The sequence below is a fragment of the Ursus arctos genome, unplaced genomic scaffold, assembly GCF_023065955.2.
Source record: "Ursus arctos isolate Adak ecotype North America unplaced genomic scaffold, UrsArc2.0 scaffold_5, whole genome shotgun sequence".
Classification (NCBI taxonomy): domain Eukaryota; kingdom Metazoa; phylum Chordata; class Mammalia; order Carnivora; family Ursidae; genus Ursus; species Ursus arctos.
The window spans coordinates 37,774,809-37,794,577 of record NW_026623067.1 but is presented as its reverse complement, the minus strand read 5'-3'; the positions used below and the strand labels follow the sequence as shown (position 1 = coordinate 37,794,577).

Here is a 19,769-nt window from a genome sequence, read left to right as displayed (position 1 = left end):
CAACAAATGGTGTTAGGAAAACTGGACAGCTATATGCAAAAGAATGAAACAGGCCCAGTTTCTTACACCATACATAAAAATAAACTTACTGGGGGTGTCTGGGTGGGCCACTCAGTTAAGCATTTGCCTTTGCTCAGGTCATGATCCCAGAGTCCTAGGATCAAGCTCCATGATGGGTTCCCTGCTCAGTGGGGACTCTGCTTCTCCCTCTCCCTCTGTCCCTCCCTCTGCTCACATGAATGCTCGTGTACATGACGTGCATGTACTCTCTCAAATAAAAAAATAAACAAAATCTTTTAAAAAAATAAACAAGTAAACTCAAAGGATAAAAGATCTAAATGTGAAACTCGAAACCATAAAAATTCTAGAAGGGACCACAGGCAGTAATTTCTCTGACATTGGGCATAGCAACATTTTTTCTAGATGTCTCTTGAGGGAGGGAAATAAAGGCAAAAATAAACTATCGCAACTACCTAAACATTAAAGGCTTCTACACTGTGAAGGAAACAATCATCAAAACTAAAAGACGACCTATTGAACAGGAGAAGATATCTGCAAGTGATATATCTGATAAAGTGTTAGTATCAAAACACATTAAGAACTTACACAACTCAAGACCCAAAAAACAAATAATACAATTTAAAATGGGCAGAAGACATGAATAGACATTTCTCCAAAGAAGACATACCAATGGCCAACAGACACATGAAAACATGCTCAACATTATTCACCATGAGGGAAATGCAAATCAAAACTACAATGAAATATCATCTCATACCAGTCAGAATGGCTAAAATCAACAACATAAGAAGTGTTGGCAAAGATGTAGAGAAAAAGGAACCCTTGTGCACTATTGGTGGGAATGCAAACTGGTGCAGCCACTGCGGAAAACAGTATGGAGGTTCCTCAAAAAATTAAAAATAGAACTACCATACAATCCAGTAATTGCTCTACTGGGTGTTTACCCAAAGAATACAAAAACACTAATTCAAAAGGATATATGCACCCCTATTTTTACTGCACCATTATTTACAATAGCCAAATTATGGAAGTGGCCCAAGTGTCCACTGATAGATGAATGGATCAAGAAGATGTGGTGTGTGTATATGATGGAATATTATTCAGCCATTAAAAAAGAATGAAATCTTGGCATTTGCAACAGGGATGGAGCTAGAGCATAATGCTAAGTAAAATAAGTCAGAAAAAGACAAATACCATATGATTACACTCATATGCAGAATTTAAGAAACAAAACAAATGAACTAAGGGGAAAAAAAAGAGAGAGAAACAAACCAAGAAACAGACTCTTTAACTACAGAGAACAAACTGATGGTTAGAGGGAAGGTGGGTAGGGGAATGGGCAAAATATACAATGGGTATTAAAAAGTACACTTATCATGATGAGCACTAGGAATGTACAGAATTGTTGAATCAGAATACTGCACAACCAAAACTAATATAAAACTGTATGTTAACTATACTGAAATAAAATAAAAAACTTAATAAAAATTTTTAAAAATTACACAAACTAGACACCAATAGAAGAACTGAAAAAAGACTAAACTCAAAACTGGCAGAAGGAAATAAAGGTCAGAACTGAGACGAATGCAATAAAGAGAGAAAAATCAATGAAATCAAAAGCTGGTTCTTTGAAAAGATAAACAAAATTGAGAAACCTTTAGCTAGATGGACAAAGAAAAAGAAATAAACTTAAATTAGGAAAATCAGAAATGAAAGTGGGGACAGTACTACCAATTCTACAGAAAGAAAAACGTTATAAGACAGCACATTGGACAACTATATGCCAACAAACTGAATAACCTAGATGAAATGGACAAATTCCTAGAAACACAAAATCTATCAAAATTAAATCACAAAGAAATAGAAAATCTGAATAGAACTTTAAGTAGTAAAGGGACTGAATCAGTAATTAAAACAAACAAACAAACACCAATCTCCCAACAAAGAAAACTCAAGGACCTGATGGTTTCTCTGGTGAATTCTGCCAAACATTTAAAAAAGAATTAACACCAGTCCTTCCCAAACTTCTTAAAAAATTGAAGATGAGGGAGCACTTCTTAACTTACTCTGTGAGTCTAGCATTACCCTGATACCAAAGTCAGCCACAGACACTACAAAAAAAGTACAGACCAATGTCTTTTATGAATACTGAATGCTAAAATCCTCAACAAAATACTAGCAAAGTGAATTCAGCAGCATATTAAAAGGTTTATACACATCGGAATCCGGGGATGTACTGTATGGTGACTAACATAATATAATAAAAAATCATTAAAAAATAAAAATAAAATAAAATAAAAGGTTTATACACCATGATCAAGGACGATTTATTCCTGGAATTCAAGGATGGTTCAACATAAGAACATAAAACAATGTAATACATCACATTAACAGAATAAGGGGAAAAAAATCACAGCATCTTCTCCATTGACACAAAGAAGCATCTGACAAAATTCAAAATCTTTTCATGATAAAGACACTCAACAAATTAGGACTAGAAGGAAACTACCACAACATAATAAAAGTAAAAAATGAAAAACCCACAGCAAACATCTATTCAATGGTGAAAGACTGAAAGCTTTTCTTCTAAGTTCAGCAGCAAGGCAAGGATGCCCACTTTCACTGCTTCTATCAGATAGTACTGGAAGTTCTGGCCAGAGCAATTAGGCAAGAAAAGGCAGGGGGAAAGGCATCCAAACAGGAAAGGAAGAAGTAAAATTATCTCTGTTCACAGATGATATATAGGCAACCTCAAGACTACACATACAAAAAATTGTAAGAGCTTATAAATGAATTCAGCAAAGTAGCAGGGTACAAAGTTAACACAGAAATCAGCTGCATTTCAATACATAACAATGAACAATCTGAAAAGCATATTAGAAAAACAATTCCATTTACAACAGCATCAAAAAGAATAAAATATTTAGGAATTAATCAAGGAAGTAAAATACTTATACAATGAAAACTACAAAAGATTGCCAGAAGAATTAAAGAAGATGCAAATAAGTGGAAACACATTTTGTTTTCATGGATTGGAAGCCTTAATAATGTTAAGATGTCAATATTACTTGCAGCAATCTACAGATTCAATGTAATTCCTATAAAAAAGCCCAATGATGTTTTTTGCAGAAATATAAAGGCCCATCCTAAAATTCATATGGAATCTAAAGGGACCCCAAAAACCATCTTGAAAAAGGAGAATAAAGCAGGAAGACTCACGCTTCCTGATTTCAAAACATATACAAAGCTACAGTAATCATAATATTTAGTACTGTTATAAAGACGGACATAGACAAAAGGAATAGAAGACAGATCCCAGAAATAAACCCTTGCATATATGGCCAATGACTTTTGACAAGGATGTCAAGACCATTCAATTAGGAAACAACAGTCTTTTTAACACATGATACTGGGAAAACTGTATATCCACATGCAAAAGAATGAAGTTGGACCCTTACCTAAGACCATATACAAAAATTAACTCAAAAGGGATCAAAAACCTAAAACTATAAAACTTATAAGAAAACACAGGACAAAAGTTTCATGCATTGGATTTAACAATGATCTCTTGGATATGATACCAAAGGCACAGGCAACAAAAGAAAAAATAAACAAACTGGATTTCATGAAATTAAAAATTTTATATATAGGGGCGCCTGGGTGGCACAGTGGTTAAGCGTCTGCCTTCAGCTCAGGGCGTGATCCCGGCGTTATGGGATCGAGCCCCACATCAGGCTCCTCCACTATGAGCCTGCTTCTTCCTCTCCCACTCCCCCTGCTTGTGTTCCCTCTCTTGCTGGCTATCTCTATCTCTGTCGAATAAATAAATAAAATCTTTAAAAAAAATTGTATATATAAAAGGATACTATCAACAGAGTAAAAAGGCAACCCATGGAACGGGAGAAAATATTTGGGTATATTTATAATGGGTGTAAGAGATTAATATTCAAAATATATAAAGAACTCCTAAAACTCAAAAACAAAAAACAACCAACCTGATTCAAGAAGAGGCAAAGAATCTAAATAGACATTTCAACAAAGAAGATATACAAATGGCCAATAAGCACATGAATAGATGCTCAACATCACTAATCATTAGGGAAATGCACATCAAAACTACAACGAGGTCCCACCTCACAACCATTAGGATGGCTACTACCTAGTGCTGGTGAGAACACAGAGAAATTGGAACCCTTGTACATTGTGGAAATGGAAAAATGGAAAAACTACTGTGGAAAAACAGTACAGTAGCAATTCCTCAAAAAATTAAAAATAGAAATACCATATGATCAAGCAGTACCCCTTCTTGGTATACACCTGAAAAAACTGAAAGCGGGGACTTGAACAGGTATCTGTACACCTGTGTTCACAGCAGCACTAGTCACAATAGCTAACACATGGAAGCAACCCAAGTGTCCACCAAAGGATGACTGAATAAACAAAATGTGTTATATACATACAATGAAATATTACACAGCCTTAAAAAAGTTAAGGAAATTCTGACATATGCTACAACATGGATGAACCCTAAGAACACTATGCTAAGTGAAATAAGGCAGTCATAAAAAGACAAATCCTATATGATTCCTCTTCTTTTAATTAATTAATTAATTTTGTATGATTACTCTTAAATGAGATAGAGTAGTCAAAATCATAGATAGTAAGTAGAATGGTGATTGCCAGGGGCTGGAGAGAACACGGAATGGGAAGTTGTTATTCAATGGGTTACAGGGTTTCAGTTTTACAAGATGAAAAGAGTTATGGAGCTGGATGGTGATGATGGTTATATAACATTATGTATGTATTTAATACACTGAACTATACATGAAAAATGTGTAAGATGGCAAATTTTGTTATGTGTCTTTTATCACAATAAAAAAAAATGGGAAGAAAATAAAAGTCTATCAGTGTGGTTGGAAATGACAGAGCCAAGCCTGCCTTTTGTACTGTTTCTTAAAATGACAGATTTACTATCAAAAATTAAACAAGCCGGGGCGCCTGGTTGGCTCAGTCGGTTAACTGTCTGTCTGCCTTTGGTTCAGGTCATGATCTCAGGGTCCTGGGATCCAGCTCTGAGGCAGGCTCCCTGCCTAGCAGGGAATCTGCTTCTCCCTCTCCCTCTGCCGCTTCCCTGCTCATGCTCTCTCTCCCTCTCTCTAATAAATAAGTAAAATCTTTCAAAAAAATGATTAAAAAAAAAAAGTTAAACAAGCCTCCTCCAGCCATCCAAGATGCTGAAAGGAAAGAAAGCCAAGGGGAAGAAAGTGGCCCCAGCCTCTGCTATCGTGAAGAAGCAAAATGCCAAGAAGGTAGTCAATCCTGTTTAAGAAAAGGCCCAAGAATTTTGGCATTAGACAGGATATCCAGGCCAAAAGGGAACGCATCCGCTTTGTCAAATGGTGCCACTATATCTGCCTGTAGCAGCAAAAGGCTATTTTCTATAAATGCCTAAAAGTGCCTCCCACAATTAACCAGTTCACCCAGGCCTTAGACCGCCAAATAGCTACTCAACTGCTTAAGCTGGCCCACAAATATACACCAGAGATAATGCAAGAGAAGAAGGAGAGATTGTTGACATGGGCTGAGAAGAAAGCTGTTGGCAAAGAGAATATCCCCACAAAGAGCCCACCTATCCTTTAAGATGGGCTTAATGTCACCACCTTAGGGGAAAATAAGAAGGCTCAGCTGGTAGTGACTGCACATCATGTGGATCCCACTGAGTTGGTTATCTTCCTGTCTGCCCTGTGTGATAAGATGGGGGTTTCCTAACTTCATTATCAAGAGGAAGGCCAGGCTAGGGCATCTGGTCCACAGGAAGACCTGCACCACTGTCGCCTTCACACAGGTTAACTCAGAAGACAGAGGAGCTCTGGCTAAGCTGGCAGAAGCTATCAGGACCAATTATAATGACAGATATGACATCCGCTGTCAGTGGGGAGGCAAGGTCCTGCGTCCAAACTCAGTGATTCTCATTGCCAAGATGGAAAAAACGAAGGCTAAAGAACTGGCCACCAAAGTGGGCTACGTGCATGCCATTGAATTTTCTGTACATAAAAGCAATAAAAAGTCTTCTTTCAAAAAAACAAAACAGGGACACCTGGGTGGCTCTGTCGGTTAAGCATCTGCCTTTGGCTCAGGTCATGATCCCAGGGTCCTGGGATCGAGTTCTGCTTTGGGCTCCCTGCTCAGTGGGAAGCCTGCTTCTCCCTCTGCCTGCCGCTCTTCCTGCTTGTCCTCTCTCTCCCTCCCCCCACCGTTGACAAATAAATAAATAAAATCTTTAAAAACAAAAACAAAGGTTAAACAAAACACTGCTTTTCAATGTCATCTCAACTGAGTGCAATTTAAAATTACCATGCAAGCCTCCATTAAGGCAGTGTGCATCTCATCTGTTTTGTGCTCTTGATCTGCACCAGCGTCAAGCAGAAAGCGAACCATATCCAAATGGCCTTAAAAAAAAAAGAACATAAATTTTTTCAAACTGTATTTCTAAAGAATTGAGTATTAATTTAATACATAAGCATTAAAATGGGGAATCATTTTCTTTCAGGTATCTATACAAAAATTTATGAGAACTTATTTTTCATTCGATAAAGGAGTGACAGTTTTACAAAGCTAATCCAAAATAATAGGCACACTCTCATCAAGGTATCTAGGTTATAAAGACTGAATTAGTAGAAAGCACATAACTCAAGTTAAGTAAAGCAATAATACTTATTCTTTGATTTAATCTATATAAACTATTTATCAAACTATCAAATCAAAACGCTGAAATCAAATAGAATGTCAGGTAAAATATGTTTGGATCATATTTCTCATAAAAACAGCATTAAAATAATGACCATAAACTCACTGTGGCAATGAACAGGCACAGAAAACTCCATTCAAAATAATTTCAACCCTCTGGATACATTTAATATATAAAAAGCCTTAATAGTAAGAAAAAGACAAACACTCCAGTAGAAAAATGGATGAAGGACATGAAATGGTTATTAAAAAAGAAATGTAAATGAATATTAAACAGAAAAAAATATTAAACCTTCCTATTAAACAAATGCAAATTAAAATGAGACACCATTTTTACTATCAAAATGGCAAATATTAAAGAGAATGATAATACCCAGTGTTGGTGAGGGTGTAGGGTGGGATAAAGGGCACTCTCAAACACTGCTGGTGGGAGTGTAAATTGGTTCAACCTTTCTAGAAGGCAATTTGGCAATTTGTATCAAAAGCCTTAAAAATGTCCATACCCTTTGACCCAGCAATTCCACTTCCAGGAATTTATCCTAAGGAAATAATCAGAGATTAGGCAAAGATGTCTGCACAAGGATGTTATTACAGTGTTTTTAATAATAGTGAAAACTGGGAACAATTCAAGTGTCCAACAATAGACAATTATGGTGCATCCATTTGATGTATTTGCAGAGACTACTAGTTCTGTACTCAATACCCACTCTTTCAGTCTTCCTTAATAACAGAAATCTGATTTTTATCTGAGTGGCAACATGCCTGACCTTTAAAAGACTACATTTCCCAGCTTTCCTAGCTATGTGTAGCCAATGAGATGTAAGTGGGAGCTGTAAGGCGTAACTTCTAAGAAGATTCCTTAAAGGTAGCTTACTGATTTGAAAGGCACTCCCCATTTTGCCCTTTCCCTCTTCATCCTTCCTACAATATAGATTGCTGGGGCTCTAGCTACCATCTTGGATTACAGGTAACTTTGAGGATAGAAAGCAGAGTAGGAAGGTAGAACAGAAAAACAGAATTCTGAGATCTTGATAGCAGCGGAACAGCTATACTAGCTCTAGACAGCCTATACCCTTGGACTTGATTTATGTAAAAAAAAAAAGAAAAAAAAGCTTCTCTTTTGTTTAAATCATTATTAATTTAGGTTTCATGACACATGCAGCCATACCCACTCCTAGCTGAAATAGTGAAATACTACGTGGCCATCAAAAGTTGTGTTACAAAAATACTTATTGAGATGGGAAATGTTCATGATATATTGCTAAATAAAATAAGCAGACTACAAAACAGTTAAGTATGCTTGTTTAGTTTAAATATATATATATATACACACACATGTTTATATATATGCTTAAAAAACACTGGAAATAAATATATTAAAATACTGCTTACATGCTTAAATCTTTAGGTGGTAATAATACATGTCACTGTAAAATTTCTTTTCCTTATGCTTTTCTGTGTTTTTGAGGTTTTCTGTATCAACTGTGATTATTACTATTATTTGAGTGTGCATTATTTTTGAAATAAAGATTGGAAAAATCATATAAAACAAAAGTTATTAAATAATGGAAACCCTCTAAATCTGTGCTACGAGTTTTCATTGACTTCATAGCTACCTGAATAAATCTGAATTAAAATAATAAAGAAACATACACTGTGAAATCATACTTCATGAAGTACAGGCTAAAATGGACTTTCTATATCATCTCTTACAAGTTACATAATTTGACAGCACAGGGAAAACATAAGTAATATAAAATTAATTCAAATACTCAATACTCAAATATTTAAATATTCAAAGCTGTTATGAAAAAAATTGTAAATATTCATATATAGAGAGAGTACCTTTGTAGCATGCAAGGGTAAGAGCACTTTCTTTGAATTCATTAGAATGAGTGTTGATGCCTGCCCCATGATCCAGAAGAACTCTTGCAACTTCCACATGACCTGCACTGGCAGCTTCCATTAAGGGGGTATGTCCATTTTCATTATGATCTTCTATATTTGCACCTTCATTAAGTAGCACTTTCACAATGTCAACAAATCCTCCAGCACAGGCATAAGTTAGTGCAGTATTTCCTAACGAAGAATAAAAAGATATACAGAATTATGATAAAATCGATACAATTATAACTATGCTATGCTCTAGTTCTACCTCTTCAATTCCCTTACATAAACCACTAGAACCATCATCTCATGTTCTTTTGTTCTACTGGTTAGAAGCATCATCTTAATTTTCTTACTAATTAAAAGATTTATTATAGGGGGGCCTGGGTGGCTCAGCTGTCTGCCTTTGGCTCAGGTAATGATCTCCAGGTCCTGGGATGGAGCCCCACGCTGGGCTTCCCGCTCAGGGGGAATCTGCTTCTCTCTCTCTCCCTCTGCCCAACCCCCCCCCCCCCCCCGTTCTCTCCCTCTCTTTGTCTCAAATAAATAAATAAATAAATAAATAAATAAAATCTTCTAAAAAAATAAACAAAAGATTTGTTATAAACAAGCCAATTTACTTATTTTCCTACTAGATTAAAGGTATGCGTCAGAAGGAAAATGTACCTAAAACAATGAATAGTCTTACGAATAAATCTGCACAGATAAAGGAAAGGTAAAAGAAAATTAAGAAATGAATACACATAGAAAGAAAATGCTGAGGATTTCTAGGCTGTACAGTATTGAAAAAAAAGGAATAGTTTTGAATGATACATTAGAATATTTTAAATAAAAATATACTGAACGGGATTTTTCACGATGACACTTCATCTTATTTGACAAGCTAATAAAGTAGGAAGATACAAATCCCCCTCACCATAACTCCTTCAAAAGAAAAATTTCTTTAAAAGGTCACTATCCTTTGGTTTGCCACTTATTTCTTTCCTGATTTTGTTTTGAGGATTTTTATTTATTAGAGGAGGTAAGGGAGATTGTTTAACTATTTCAGTATGGCACTGAAGATGATTATTTTAAAGATTCAGCAAAAAAAGTAACATTCCAGAATCTAATGTGTTCAGAATTCAACTGTTTGAACATTTTACACATATGCATGTTACTATCATTACAACTAAGACAAAGTGGTCAGCAAAATAGTCTACAATCCCTTCTAGGAAGTCTTGCTCATTTATATTTAACATTCACTAAATGGTATGGAACAATGATACGCTTTCATTATGTAAATTTTTAAAAATCATGTTGTTGCCTCACTAAATCCAAGTAATCTTACTACTAAAACTGTACCTATAATTCAAGAGACATGACCAAGGCTCCTCCTATCTATGTGTCTGGGAAGTATAAACAACTAAAAGAATAACTCTTACTAGAATAGCTTAGCAAATGCATTCAGTACACCTGACATGAAAAACGCCACAGGGTAAATACTTGCAGGTTAATCTATAATCTAAAGTTAAGGCAGTTGGATTTAAATGAGATAAAGAACTGTATGATATACAGTTTATAATTTTGCCTCTTTATATATTACATATCATTTTGGCAAAAAGAAACTGTCTCTAGCAGAAAAACCGTCAATCTTAGCGAAATAGAATCTCAGTCTTTTGAAGATACCAAATTAATTTATATTTTATTCAGAGTTTCTAAACAAAGGCTAAGATTTTTCTGTAGGTTTACAACTGATTTTCCAGTTGTAAGAAATCACATTTTTATCTCTTAGGTTATAATTAATTATATCAATTTATTTTCCTCAAATTAACACACAATTTTCTTTTCTTTCTTTTTTTTTTTTTAAGATTTTATTTATTTAGTTGACAGAGAGAGACAGCCAGCGAGAGAGGAAACACAAGCAGAGGGAGTGAGAGAGGAAGAAGCAGGCTCCCAGTGGAGGAGCCTGATGCGGGGCTCAATCCCAGGCCCCTGGGATCACGCCCTGAGCCGAAGGCAGACGCTTAAGGACTGAGCCACCCAGGTGCCCCTAACACACAATTTTCTACTTACCTGTTGCTGACTGGGAGTTGACATCTGCATCATGAAGAAGTAATAATTTCACAATATCTAAATAACCTCCACTGGATGCTGCCATTAGGGGAGTTATGTCTCCTTTATTCCCTCGATCTTCAACATTAGCATGCATAGCAAGCAATACCTTTAAAACACATTGCACAAAGATAGAAACTGTCAGTTCTCATGATTGATAGTATTTCTAGAGAAATAAATGCAACATAAAATGTTAACTGCTCTTATCAAAGAATTTGTGTTATGCTTGGGATTATCTAGGAAGAAAACAGCAAAACTATGCTCCCAAGACAGAAACTAACTGGTAAACAGATGATTATTTCCCAATATTGGTATAACAGACAGAAAAAATTAAAAGAATTGAGGTAATCTGGATAAAATGACAATAAACCACTACTTTCCATTATAGCTGCATATTATTTATAAAGACGAGTTGAAATATTACTATTACTTTTATGTGTTTCTTATTCATTAGAACAGTTTTGAGTAAATGGCAGAAAAATGCACCATGCCCAGTTACATGTAGGCAACAAAATTAATTATGTACCAGTTTCTATTTCACCTACTGCCCAAAAGGAAGGAATTTGGCCTCTAATGATCATTTCTTTAATTAGTAATAAAAATAAAACATCAAAATCTTTCCATAATTTCAATCCCTTGAGATAATTTCTGCTTACTTGTGCTAATTCATAATACCCTGCTGAACAGGCCAAACACAGCAGACTTTCTCCTTCTTCTGTATGTTCATTTACACTTCTGCCTTCATCTAGCAATTTACGAACAGCATTCACATCCCCATCTGAACAAGCTTCTGCCAGACTACGACTGAAAACAAAACCATCAACAATTAGCCAACAAAGAAAGACTCAGAATCCTATGATAATAAATTGTATTAAATACAAAGAGTCATACACAGAAAAATGTTGACACAGTAAGGAAAAAAAATGGTATGAACATTTTGTGTGTTTGTAATACTAATTATTCATGTTTGCACCAAGCCAGAAAGGTAATAAATTGAATATGAAAACAGCTGTCACTTTTATTTTTCAAAATGTTCTAACATATTGTCATATTAATTTTTAAATAAAGTTTTAAAAAGTATTAGATGCACAAGTTTTTAAACTCTACCAATGCAATAATTCCCAAAGGTATTTGGGATATAATTCCATGGCTTAAAATTTTATTTGGTAACAGAAGGTGTAGTCTATGTAAATATTTTGCTGCACAATTTTTAACACAATCAATAAATCTCAAACTTTAATGTGCATAGAAATCACCCATGTTTCTTGTTAAAATGCAGAATCTGATTCAGTAGTTCTGAGATGAGGTCTGGGATTCTGCATTTCTAACAAGCTCTAAGGTGATGCTGATGCTGCTAGTTAGGGACCGTATCCGAGTAGCATACACCTGGATTACTGAATTAGCAACCCATTTCATTTATTATTTACTCAAGCAGTCAGCTTAGAGTTTACTACTATAATCTTTAGAACAAGTAACTTCCTTAAAAAGAGAAATAAGATCTTACTCACTCTGGATTTCTTACAGAGTCTAGTATAGTGCATGCCACAGGAATGCTCAATGAAGCAAGAATAAAAATATAGTATCTATTTTAATGTCTGTGTAACATATATACATTTATATATCCATTTAAAATACAATATCCATTCTAATATATGTTTAGCTAAAGTTATAATCCCCTCCAAAAGACAGAATTAAACAAAAGTTGCTACTTCCCCAATTCCACTGAAGAAAATGTTTGATACCCAGAAAAAGTCGTTATACACATACGTGTCTACTTGTCCTGCATTGTGGCTGTTTTCTGCTCTCATCCGTGTCAGTGCAGCAGCAGCTTCGTCTAATGCACAACTTACTGAGGATGTCAATCTCCGGAGTACCTCAGGATCTGCAAAAGCTTTACCATCAGCAGTCGACAATTTGCCAATTCCTTCAGTGTGTGTCAATCAATCAGGTAGTACAGGGGAAGAAAAAGCAAAAAAGTGCAAATTGTAATTACATTGCTAGATACTATTATCTAGGGTAAAAACAGCATAGTCTCCATAGATAAGGCTGACAATCAGAATGTAAGATTGATATCAATTTTGCCACTAATGTCAAAAGGCCATCACATACCACGTCTTTACAAGGCCCATAATATTAATTTGTCCCATACCTAACTCCAAATGTAACTTAACATGATGCACATTGAGGTAAACGAATGAAAGTTCTTTCAAAATATACAGTCATACTATAAGATCTCTAGTAGAAGATCATATTTATACTATTTTCAGGGGTAATGAAGTGGGTATTCAGCACTCATACAACAAACAACCCAACAGTTTCTCCCTTTGGTTGATAGCCACCTAGAATCATCTTCTAGGGTAACAGTGTAAATTAAAATAAATTCATTCTAATATTTATTATGTGCTTATGATATACATGGCACTAGAGAGACAAAAAGGGATAAGGCATAGTTCCTGTCCTTACAGAGCTCAGTCTAGTAGGATTATTAGATGTCTAAGTTGCCAGTGAAACTTTTTCTCTAGATTCCTCCTCAATGAGGAATCAGTGACAACTGTAACAGAAAATTTCAATGATAATTTCACTGCCTGATCACTGCTGAAAATGAGAGAAAAACACTCAATAAAGTTTTGGAGAACAACAAGAAAAACAAGAAGGGAAAACATGCCCAATAAGATTTAAAATGTATTATGATGCCAGCAAATTATAACAGTATGATACTTACACAGAAACAGATAAATTATATCAAGGATATACAATAGAAACCAAAAAAAAAGACCCTAGATCATTTGTGAATTCAATGTGTGATAGATGTGAAATTTCAAATCAAAGGAGATGGGAGGGCTTATTTCAAAAACACTGTTCAGAAATTGGTTGCCATTTGAAAATTAAGTAAAATCTCTAATTCACAGCATTCACAAAAATAAATACCAGATAGACTGAAGATTTAAATGTAAAACAAACAAACAAACACCTGAAAAGTACTATTATACAATGCAGTATTTTTCTAATGCGGACATAGGGGAGACTTTTCTAAGCATGAGACAAATTCCAAAAGCCCACGAAATAGAAGATTAATACATGTGCTATGAACCATTTCTAATTTTGGTAGAAATTTCTATATAATTAAGCACAACATAAAATTAAGGCAAAATAAAAACTGAAAATATCAATACCCAATAAACTTATCATTTATAAAACGTATGATGCAACTTACTGATATTAAAGGAACACAAACTATGAAACTGACAAAAAAAATTGAGAAGTAAGGCCCTCTGAAACTGTTGATAGGAATGTATACTGGTACAAAGTTGGCAGGGTCAGGGCAAATTTGGCAAGTTATCAAAATTTTATATGTAAACATCCTTTGACACAGTGGTACCACTTTTGAATAATTTATCCTTTAAAGATACAAATAAGAAAAGCTACATATGAATATAAACTACAGCATTATTTGTGATATTGGAAAATAGGAAATAATCTAAACATCTCTCAATAAGGAACTGGTAAAATAAATGATGGTATATCTAAGCAACAGAATATTATCTTATCCTTTAAAGAAGGAGAAAGATAGGGCTGCCTGGGTGGCTCAGTCGGTTGAGCGTCCAACTCTTGGTTTCCTTGAGTCATGATCTCCAGGTCCCCATGCTGGGCTCTGTGCTGGGTGTGGAGCCTGCCTGAGATTCTCTCTCTCCCTCTCGCTGTGCCCCCTGCCTCCCCCACTCTAAAAAAATAAATAAACATAAATAAATAGATAGATAAAGGAGAAAGATAGACATACCATATTATAGAAGGACACTCATAATAAAGTAAAAAAAAAAAAAAAAGGAAGTTATATTATGTGTAATATGACCCCACTTCATTACTTTAAAAGTTACGTATATTTAAACATATACACGTATTTATAAAGCTACAAAGGAAAAAGTCTGGAAGTATATGTAAACCTTGACAGTGGGAAGGTTTTATTATCTACTTAATACATTTCATATTGCTTTAGCTATTTCTAATTGTATTACATTCATACTTTAGAAAATAATTTTAAAATTCTTCTTGAAATAGCTTTAATTTTCTTCCTAAAGTTTACTTACTTAAATGTCTCTACACCCAACATGGAGTTCGAACTCACGATCTTCAGATCACGAGTCACACGTTCTTCCAACTGAGCTAGCCAAGTACCCCTGAAATAATTTTAGTCCTTAATTTTCTCTAAGAATATCAAAAAATTTTAAAGAAAATTTTTTTCAGTTAAAATAGTGTCAAGAATTCTATCTTCCTTAAGAAGCCTAGTAATCCCTAATATGTTTTCGTAATTAAAAACAGAGTCTAGGGGCACCTAGCTGGCTCAGATGGAAGAGCGTGTGACTCTGGATCTCAAGGTCATGAGTTTGAGCCCCATGTTGGGTGTACAGATTTACTAAAAAAATAAAGAATCTAAAAATTCCTCAATCACAACATCCAAAAAAGCAAATGAAAATACTGAAGCACAAAAAGAAAATATTCATCCAATAGTCAACTTGCACAGGTCTTAGAAAGGAGCACATCATTTTGAAATACATCTGACAGGGGCCCTGGGTAGCTGTCGCTTAAGCATCCAACTGGTGATTTCGGGTCAGGTCATGATCCCATGGGCTGTGAAATCAAGCCCAGCATTGGGCTCTGCGTTCAGTGGGGAGTCTGTTTGAGATTCTCTCCCTCCGCCCCTCCCCCAAGTCGTGCTCTCTCCTTCTCTTTCCATCTCTCTCTCTCTCTCTCTCAAATAAATAAATAAATCTTAAAATATATCTGACAATTTCTTTAGACAGAACATTCTATCCAACCATGTATGGAGTTTAAACTGTCAAAATACACAAAATTTAAGAATTCAATAGTTTTTGACACCTCCTGGAAGGCAGATAATCATTATTTTCAAGGTTTATTTTCTTTCTATCAATATAGGTATGAAAAACAAGCAATTCTAAGGTATCTTGCTGCTTATCCCAGACTTACTAAGAACAAAAAGAGAAGAAAATAGGGAAAGAAAAATGTTAAATGTACCAGAAAACAGCCCTGAATGAGAATCAGGAGATGCCCAGAAAAAAAAAGAAAAATGAGTTTAAAACCCTTAATTAGGGATTAAGGAGTAATACTCACAACATAAGTGAAGTGTGAGCCTAAATCAGAGAGCAAAAAAGTACTACCACCAGTAAGCGAAGCTTGATCTGAGGAAGAAAAGGAAAGCAGAGAAGACTTGGAGAAGAGAGATGTCTTTTCTCCACATTTCTCTTTGCTCTAAGCAAAATAATTTAAGGTTCCAAAGCAAAGCAAAAACAAAACAAAGCAAAACAAACAAACAAACAAACAAAAAACCCAAAATTAGAGGGTGGTCATGGCACTGCCAGTTCAGGAATCTTACACAGTATGTCCCGATATCACAAGTAGGAGTCGCGCTGGAAATCCAGGATCGAAGGAAGGGTCATTCAATGTTATTACTAATGTGATCTTTATTACGTTTCTTTAAAAAATTACTAGTTCTGCCTTAGTTTAAACAGTCTTATTTTGTTGTGTCTAATTTTAAGTTTCTATCAGTTCCAAAAAGACACAGTAGGTAGACTAAAAGTCAATCTGCTATAAATTATACCCATATTTTCCATAACAAGACAAAGTTAAAGGAATAACAAGATGCTATCAAGTAAGCTCATTCTTAATGTAACGTCTATGTCTTTCCAAGAATAATATAAAAATGCTCAATTTATTTTAACTCTTATTTGTCCTAGTCATTATTTGGTCAAATGTAATACTGTTTTTCTTCAGTCAATATGAAATGTGCTAAAAGGTTGCTGTGATTTTTCTGAATACCTATCTTTAATATCATGTTTATTAAGGTACTCAGAAACTGGGGGCACCCAGCTGGCTCAGTCAGAACAGCATGTGACTCTTGATCTCCGCACTGTGAGTTTGAGCCCCACATTGGGTGTAGAGGTTACTTAAATAAATAAACATTAAAAAAATTAAAAATTAAAAAATGTACCCAGAAACTGAATGAAATTTTCTATACTTTTTTTTTCAGATTTTATTTATTTATTTGTCAGAGGGAGAGAGTGAGGACAAGCAGGGGGAGTGGCAGGCAGAGGGAGAAGTAGGCTAGCCTGATGTGGGACTCAATCCCAGGACCCTGAGAGGGGCTCCCTGCTCAGCGGGGAGTCTGCTTCTTCCTCTCTCTCTGCCCTTTCCTCTGCTTGTGCTCTTTCTCTCTCTCAAATAAATAAATAGATAAATCTTAAAAAAACTTAAAAATAAATTCTTACAGGTATTTAATATGCACATATATTTATGCTAGATAAGTAACTAAAAGGAGTGTCATACAAAGTGAACATATCTCAAAAGCAATATAAGAAAAAGAGAAAAGCAATATACAAAGACTAGAAAAAGTTAACTTTCTTCTTAAAACAATTTTAGCTGATAAAAGGCTTTCATTATAGTGGAACGGAAACTTGGTACAACAAATTACATGCAGGTTGTACAATATAAAATAGTGATGAGTATATATTACTGAGAAAGCATGCTTATCACAGATTTTTCTCTTATGTTACCATAGAACAAGAAGTTGGTATACAGGGGTGGCTGAGGGGTGCTCAGTCGGTTAAGCATCTGCCTTCAGCTCAGGTCATGATCCTGGAGTCCCAGGATCGAGTCCCACATTGGGCTCTCTGCTCAGCAGGGAGCCCGCTTCTCCCTCTGACCCTCCCCCGTTCTCTTGCTCTCCCCCAAATAAATAAAATCTTAAAAAAAAAAAAAAAAGAAGTTGGTATACAGCTTGGTATATTTCAGTCTAACTTTGCATTCAATTTTTATTTAACAGTATCCTAAGAAAAAAAAATAGCAATTTATAATTAAGTTACCCACAGATGAACGCGAATAAGTAAATAATCACATACAGAATACCCTAAATCAGTTACAATCAAAGATTCATAATTTGATGAACCAAATATATCTCCCACATTTATAATGTAATTGGTAAGTTTTCGTTGATAACTGGCTGATTATCTAAGACCTTAAAAAGTGTTGAGCCCTAGAATCATCCATTGAAAACTTTTAACCAAGAATTTTAAAAATATAAAACGTGAACAATTTCTTTAGGAAATAAAAATATATAATACACCTTAAGAGTTCAAATTTCATATAATGTCAGGTAATTTTTGGGTAATCTTATACAGCTTTGTACAGAGATCTAGACTTTTAAAGAAATGAAAATAAGAAAACAAGAAATAAATTACCTGCTGCTTCCAGCAATGCTTCTAATCGTGCCTGTGTCTCTGGATCCACAGTACGTAAGTCTGCTCCTTCTGCAGTACTTGATAAGAATATCTCTGATGTTGTTTTAAGTACTGGGTTATCCAGATCTTCTTGGTCCAAAATAAATGATTCGACCTGTTTACGAATTAAAAATGCAATATCCATGAAACTGATCTCAATATTGTTAGAATAACTGTAATTTAAGATAATATGATTTCTGGTTTGGAATTTAAGTATAAGCAGATAAATTACTGTAGAAATATGGGGCTGTGGGAAGGGACTTTAAGGGAGCCTCCTATCTGCTTATCTTCAGACATGACTACAGTATAACTCAGACACACCAGATTCAAGTTTCCTGAAGAACACTGTACTTTCTGTGCCTAGCACAGAGCTTGAAAAGCAGCTTTTGTTTGTGCTTTTTTTTTAAATGAAACAAGTACATGAATATAGTCCCTGGGAAGATGTAAACAGGACTAGACAGTAAAAAGACCAGATAGCATTGATAGGTCATTAAGGGCCAGCTTTTCCTCTCTTGTAATCAATTCATTAAATTCTGATTCTTAAAAGAAAATAAGATTTAATACACTGCCAAATACCTGGAGCCCTATAGACAAGAAAGCTCCATGAAGTTAGGAACCACACATGTTTGTTCACTGCTCTGTCCTCTGGGCCTAAGAATATCTCATATACAGTAGGTACTGAATCCGTATTTGTCGAAATGAATGAATGGTATAAACAAAAGCAACTTATGAAAATAAATATGTAACCCTCTAATTTCAAATCAACTTAATTCTAAATGAAAAATTTTAAAAAGACTTTATTTATTTGACAGAGAGAGATAGCGAGAGAGGGAACGCAAGCAAGGGGAGTGTGAGAGGCAGAAGCAGGCTTCCTGCTGAGCAGGGAGCCCAATGCAGGGCTGGATCCCAGGACCCTGGGATCATGACCTGAGCCGAAGGCAGATGCTTAACAGCTGAGCCACCCAGGCACCCCATCTAAATGAATTTTCTTAACAAAATATGTACAGTCTTTCTGGGAAGCGATTTGGAAATGTGTATCAAAATGCTTTCAAAGGCTCATGCCCTTTGATTCAGTAATTCCATTTTAAGGAATCTATCCTTAAAAAAGCATCTGAAAGCAAGACAAAAATATCCAAGGATGGTCACTGCACATTAATTCAAATTCCAAAAATGAGAGGAAAAAAACTACAATTGGTAATTTGGTAAATACATTGTGTCCATTCACAGGATGGACTACCATGCCGTCATTAAAAACAAGGTTTCTGAAGCAAATTTGGTGACATGAGAAAGCAGTCATAAAGTGAAGTGAAAATCACAAGATTTAAAACAATATAATCTTTACTTTGCTAAAAGTATATATATATATATATATATATATATATATATATATATATATATGTAAACATGAACATGACTATCAAGTATATAATCATGAGTATATACTTATGTACCTAGACATGTCTACAATATGTAAATACATATAACCAGGGAGGTTAACGTATTTGCAGACAGATAGAAAAAAAGGAACAGAAAGGTTAAGTACTTCTCCACTGCCACGCAGCTAATAAATGACAAAGACAGGTTTCAAACCCTGCCACATAGCTACACAGTCTATGCTCTTAACTACTAGGCAATGCTACCTTGGAGGGCCACAGTATTTGGACTACATTATTTGACATATTTGGTTAGCTTGTCATCAGTTTCATAATGGCCACCAAATAAATATCCTAAGAA

The 19,769-nt window shown here is 35.0% G+C and overlaps 1 protein-coding gene, 1 non-coding gene and 1 pseudogene across 22 annotated transcripts in view; 2 read left to right on the top strand and 1 right to left on the bottom strand.

Annotated features, from left to right (window-relative positions):
• ANKHD1 (ankyrin repeat and KH domain containing 1) overlaps positions 1-19,769 on the bottom strand; it is a 125,283-nt gene that overhangs the window by 82,061 nt on the left and 23,453 nt on the right. For all 21 annotated transcript variants that reach the window (XM_057307102.1, XM_057307103.1, XM_057307105.1 and 18 more), the window contains exons 2-7: positions 17,997-18,150; positions 12,514-12,670; positions 11,403-11,550; positions 10,708-10,855; positions 8,614-8,847; positions 6,376-6,470 (exon numbers count right to left, since the gene is read on the bottom strand). In XM_057307102.1, coding sequence (XP_057163085.1) covers positions 6,376-6,470; positions 8,614-8,847; positions 10,708-10,855; positions 11,403-11,550; positions 12,514-12,670; positions 17,997-18,150 — 936 coding nt within the window. The remainder of the gene's footprint in view (positions 1-6,375; positions 6,471-8,613; positions 8,848-10,707; positions 10,856-11,402; positions 11,551-12,513; positions 12,671-17,996; positions 18,151-19,769) is intronic.
• On the top strand, positions 5,238-6,084 carry LOC113261843 (60S ribosomal protein L7a-like; annotated as a pseudogene).
• TRNAQ-CUG (transfer RNA glutamine (anticodon CUG)) lies at positions 15,075-15,147 on the top strand. Its single transcript has one exon. It is a non-coding gene; the product is annotated as a tRNA-Gln (tRNA).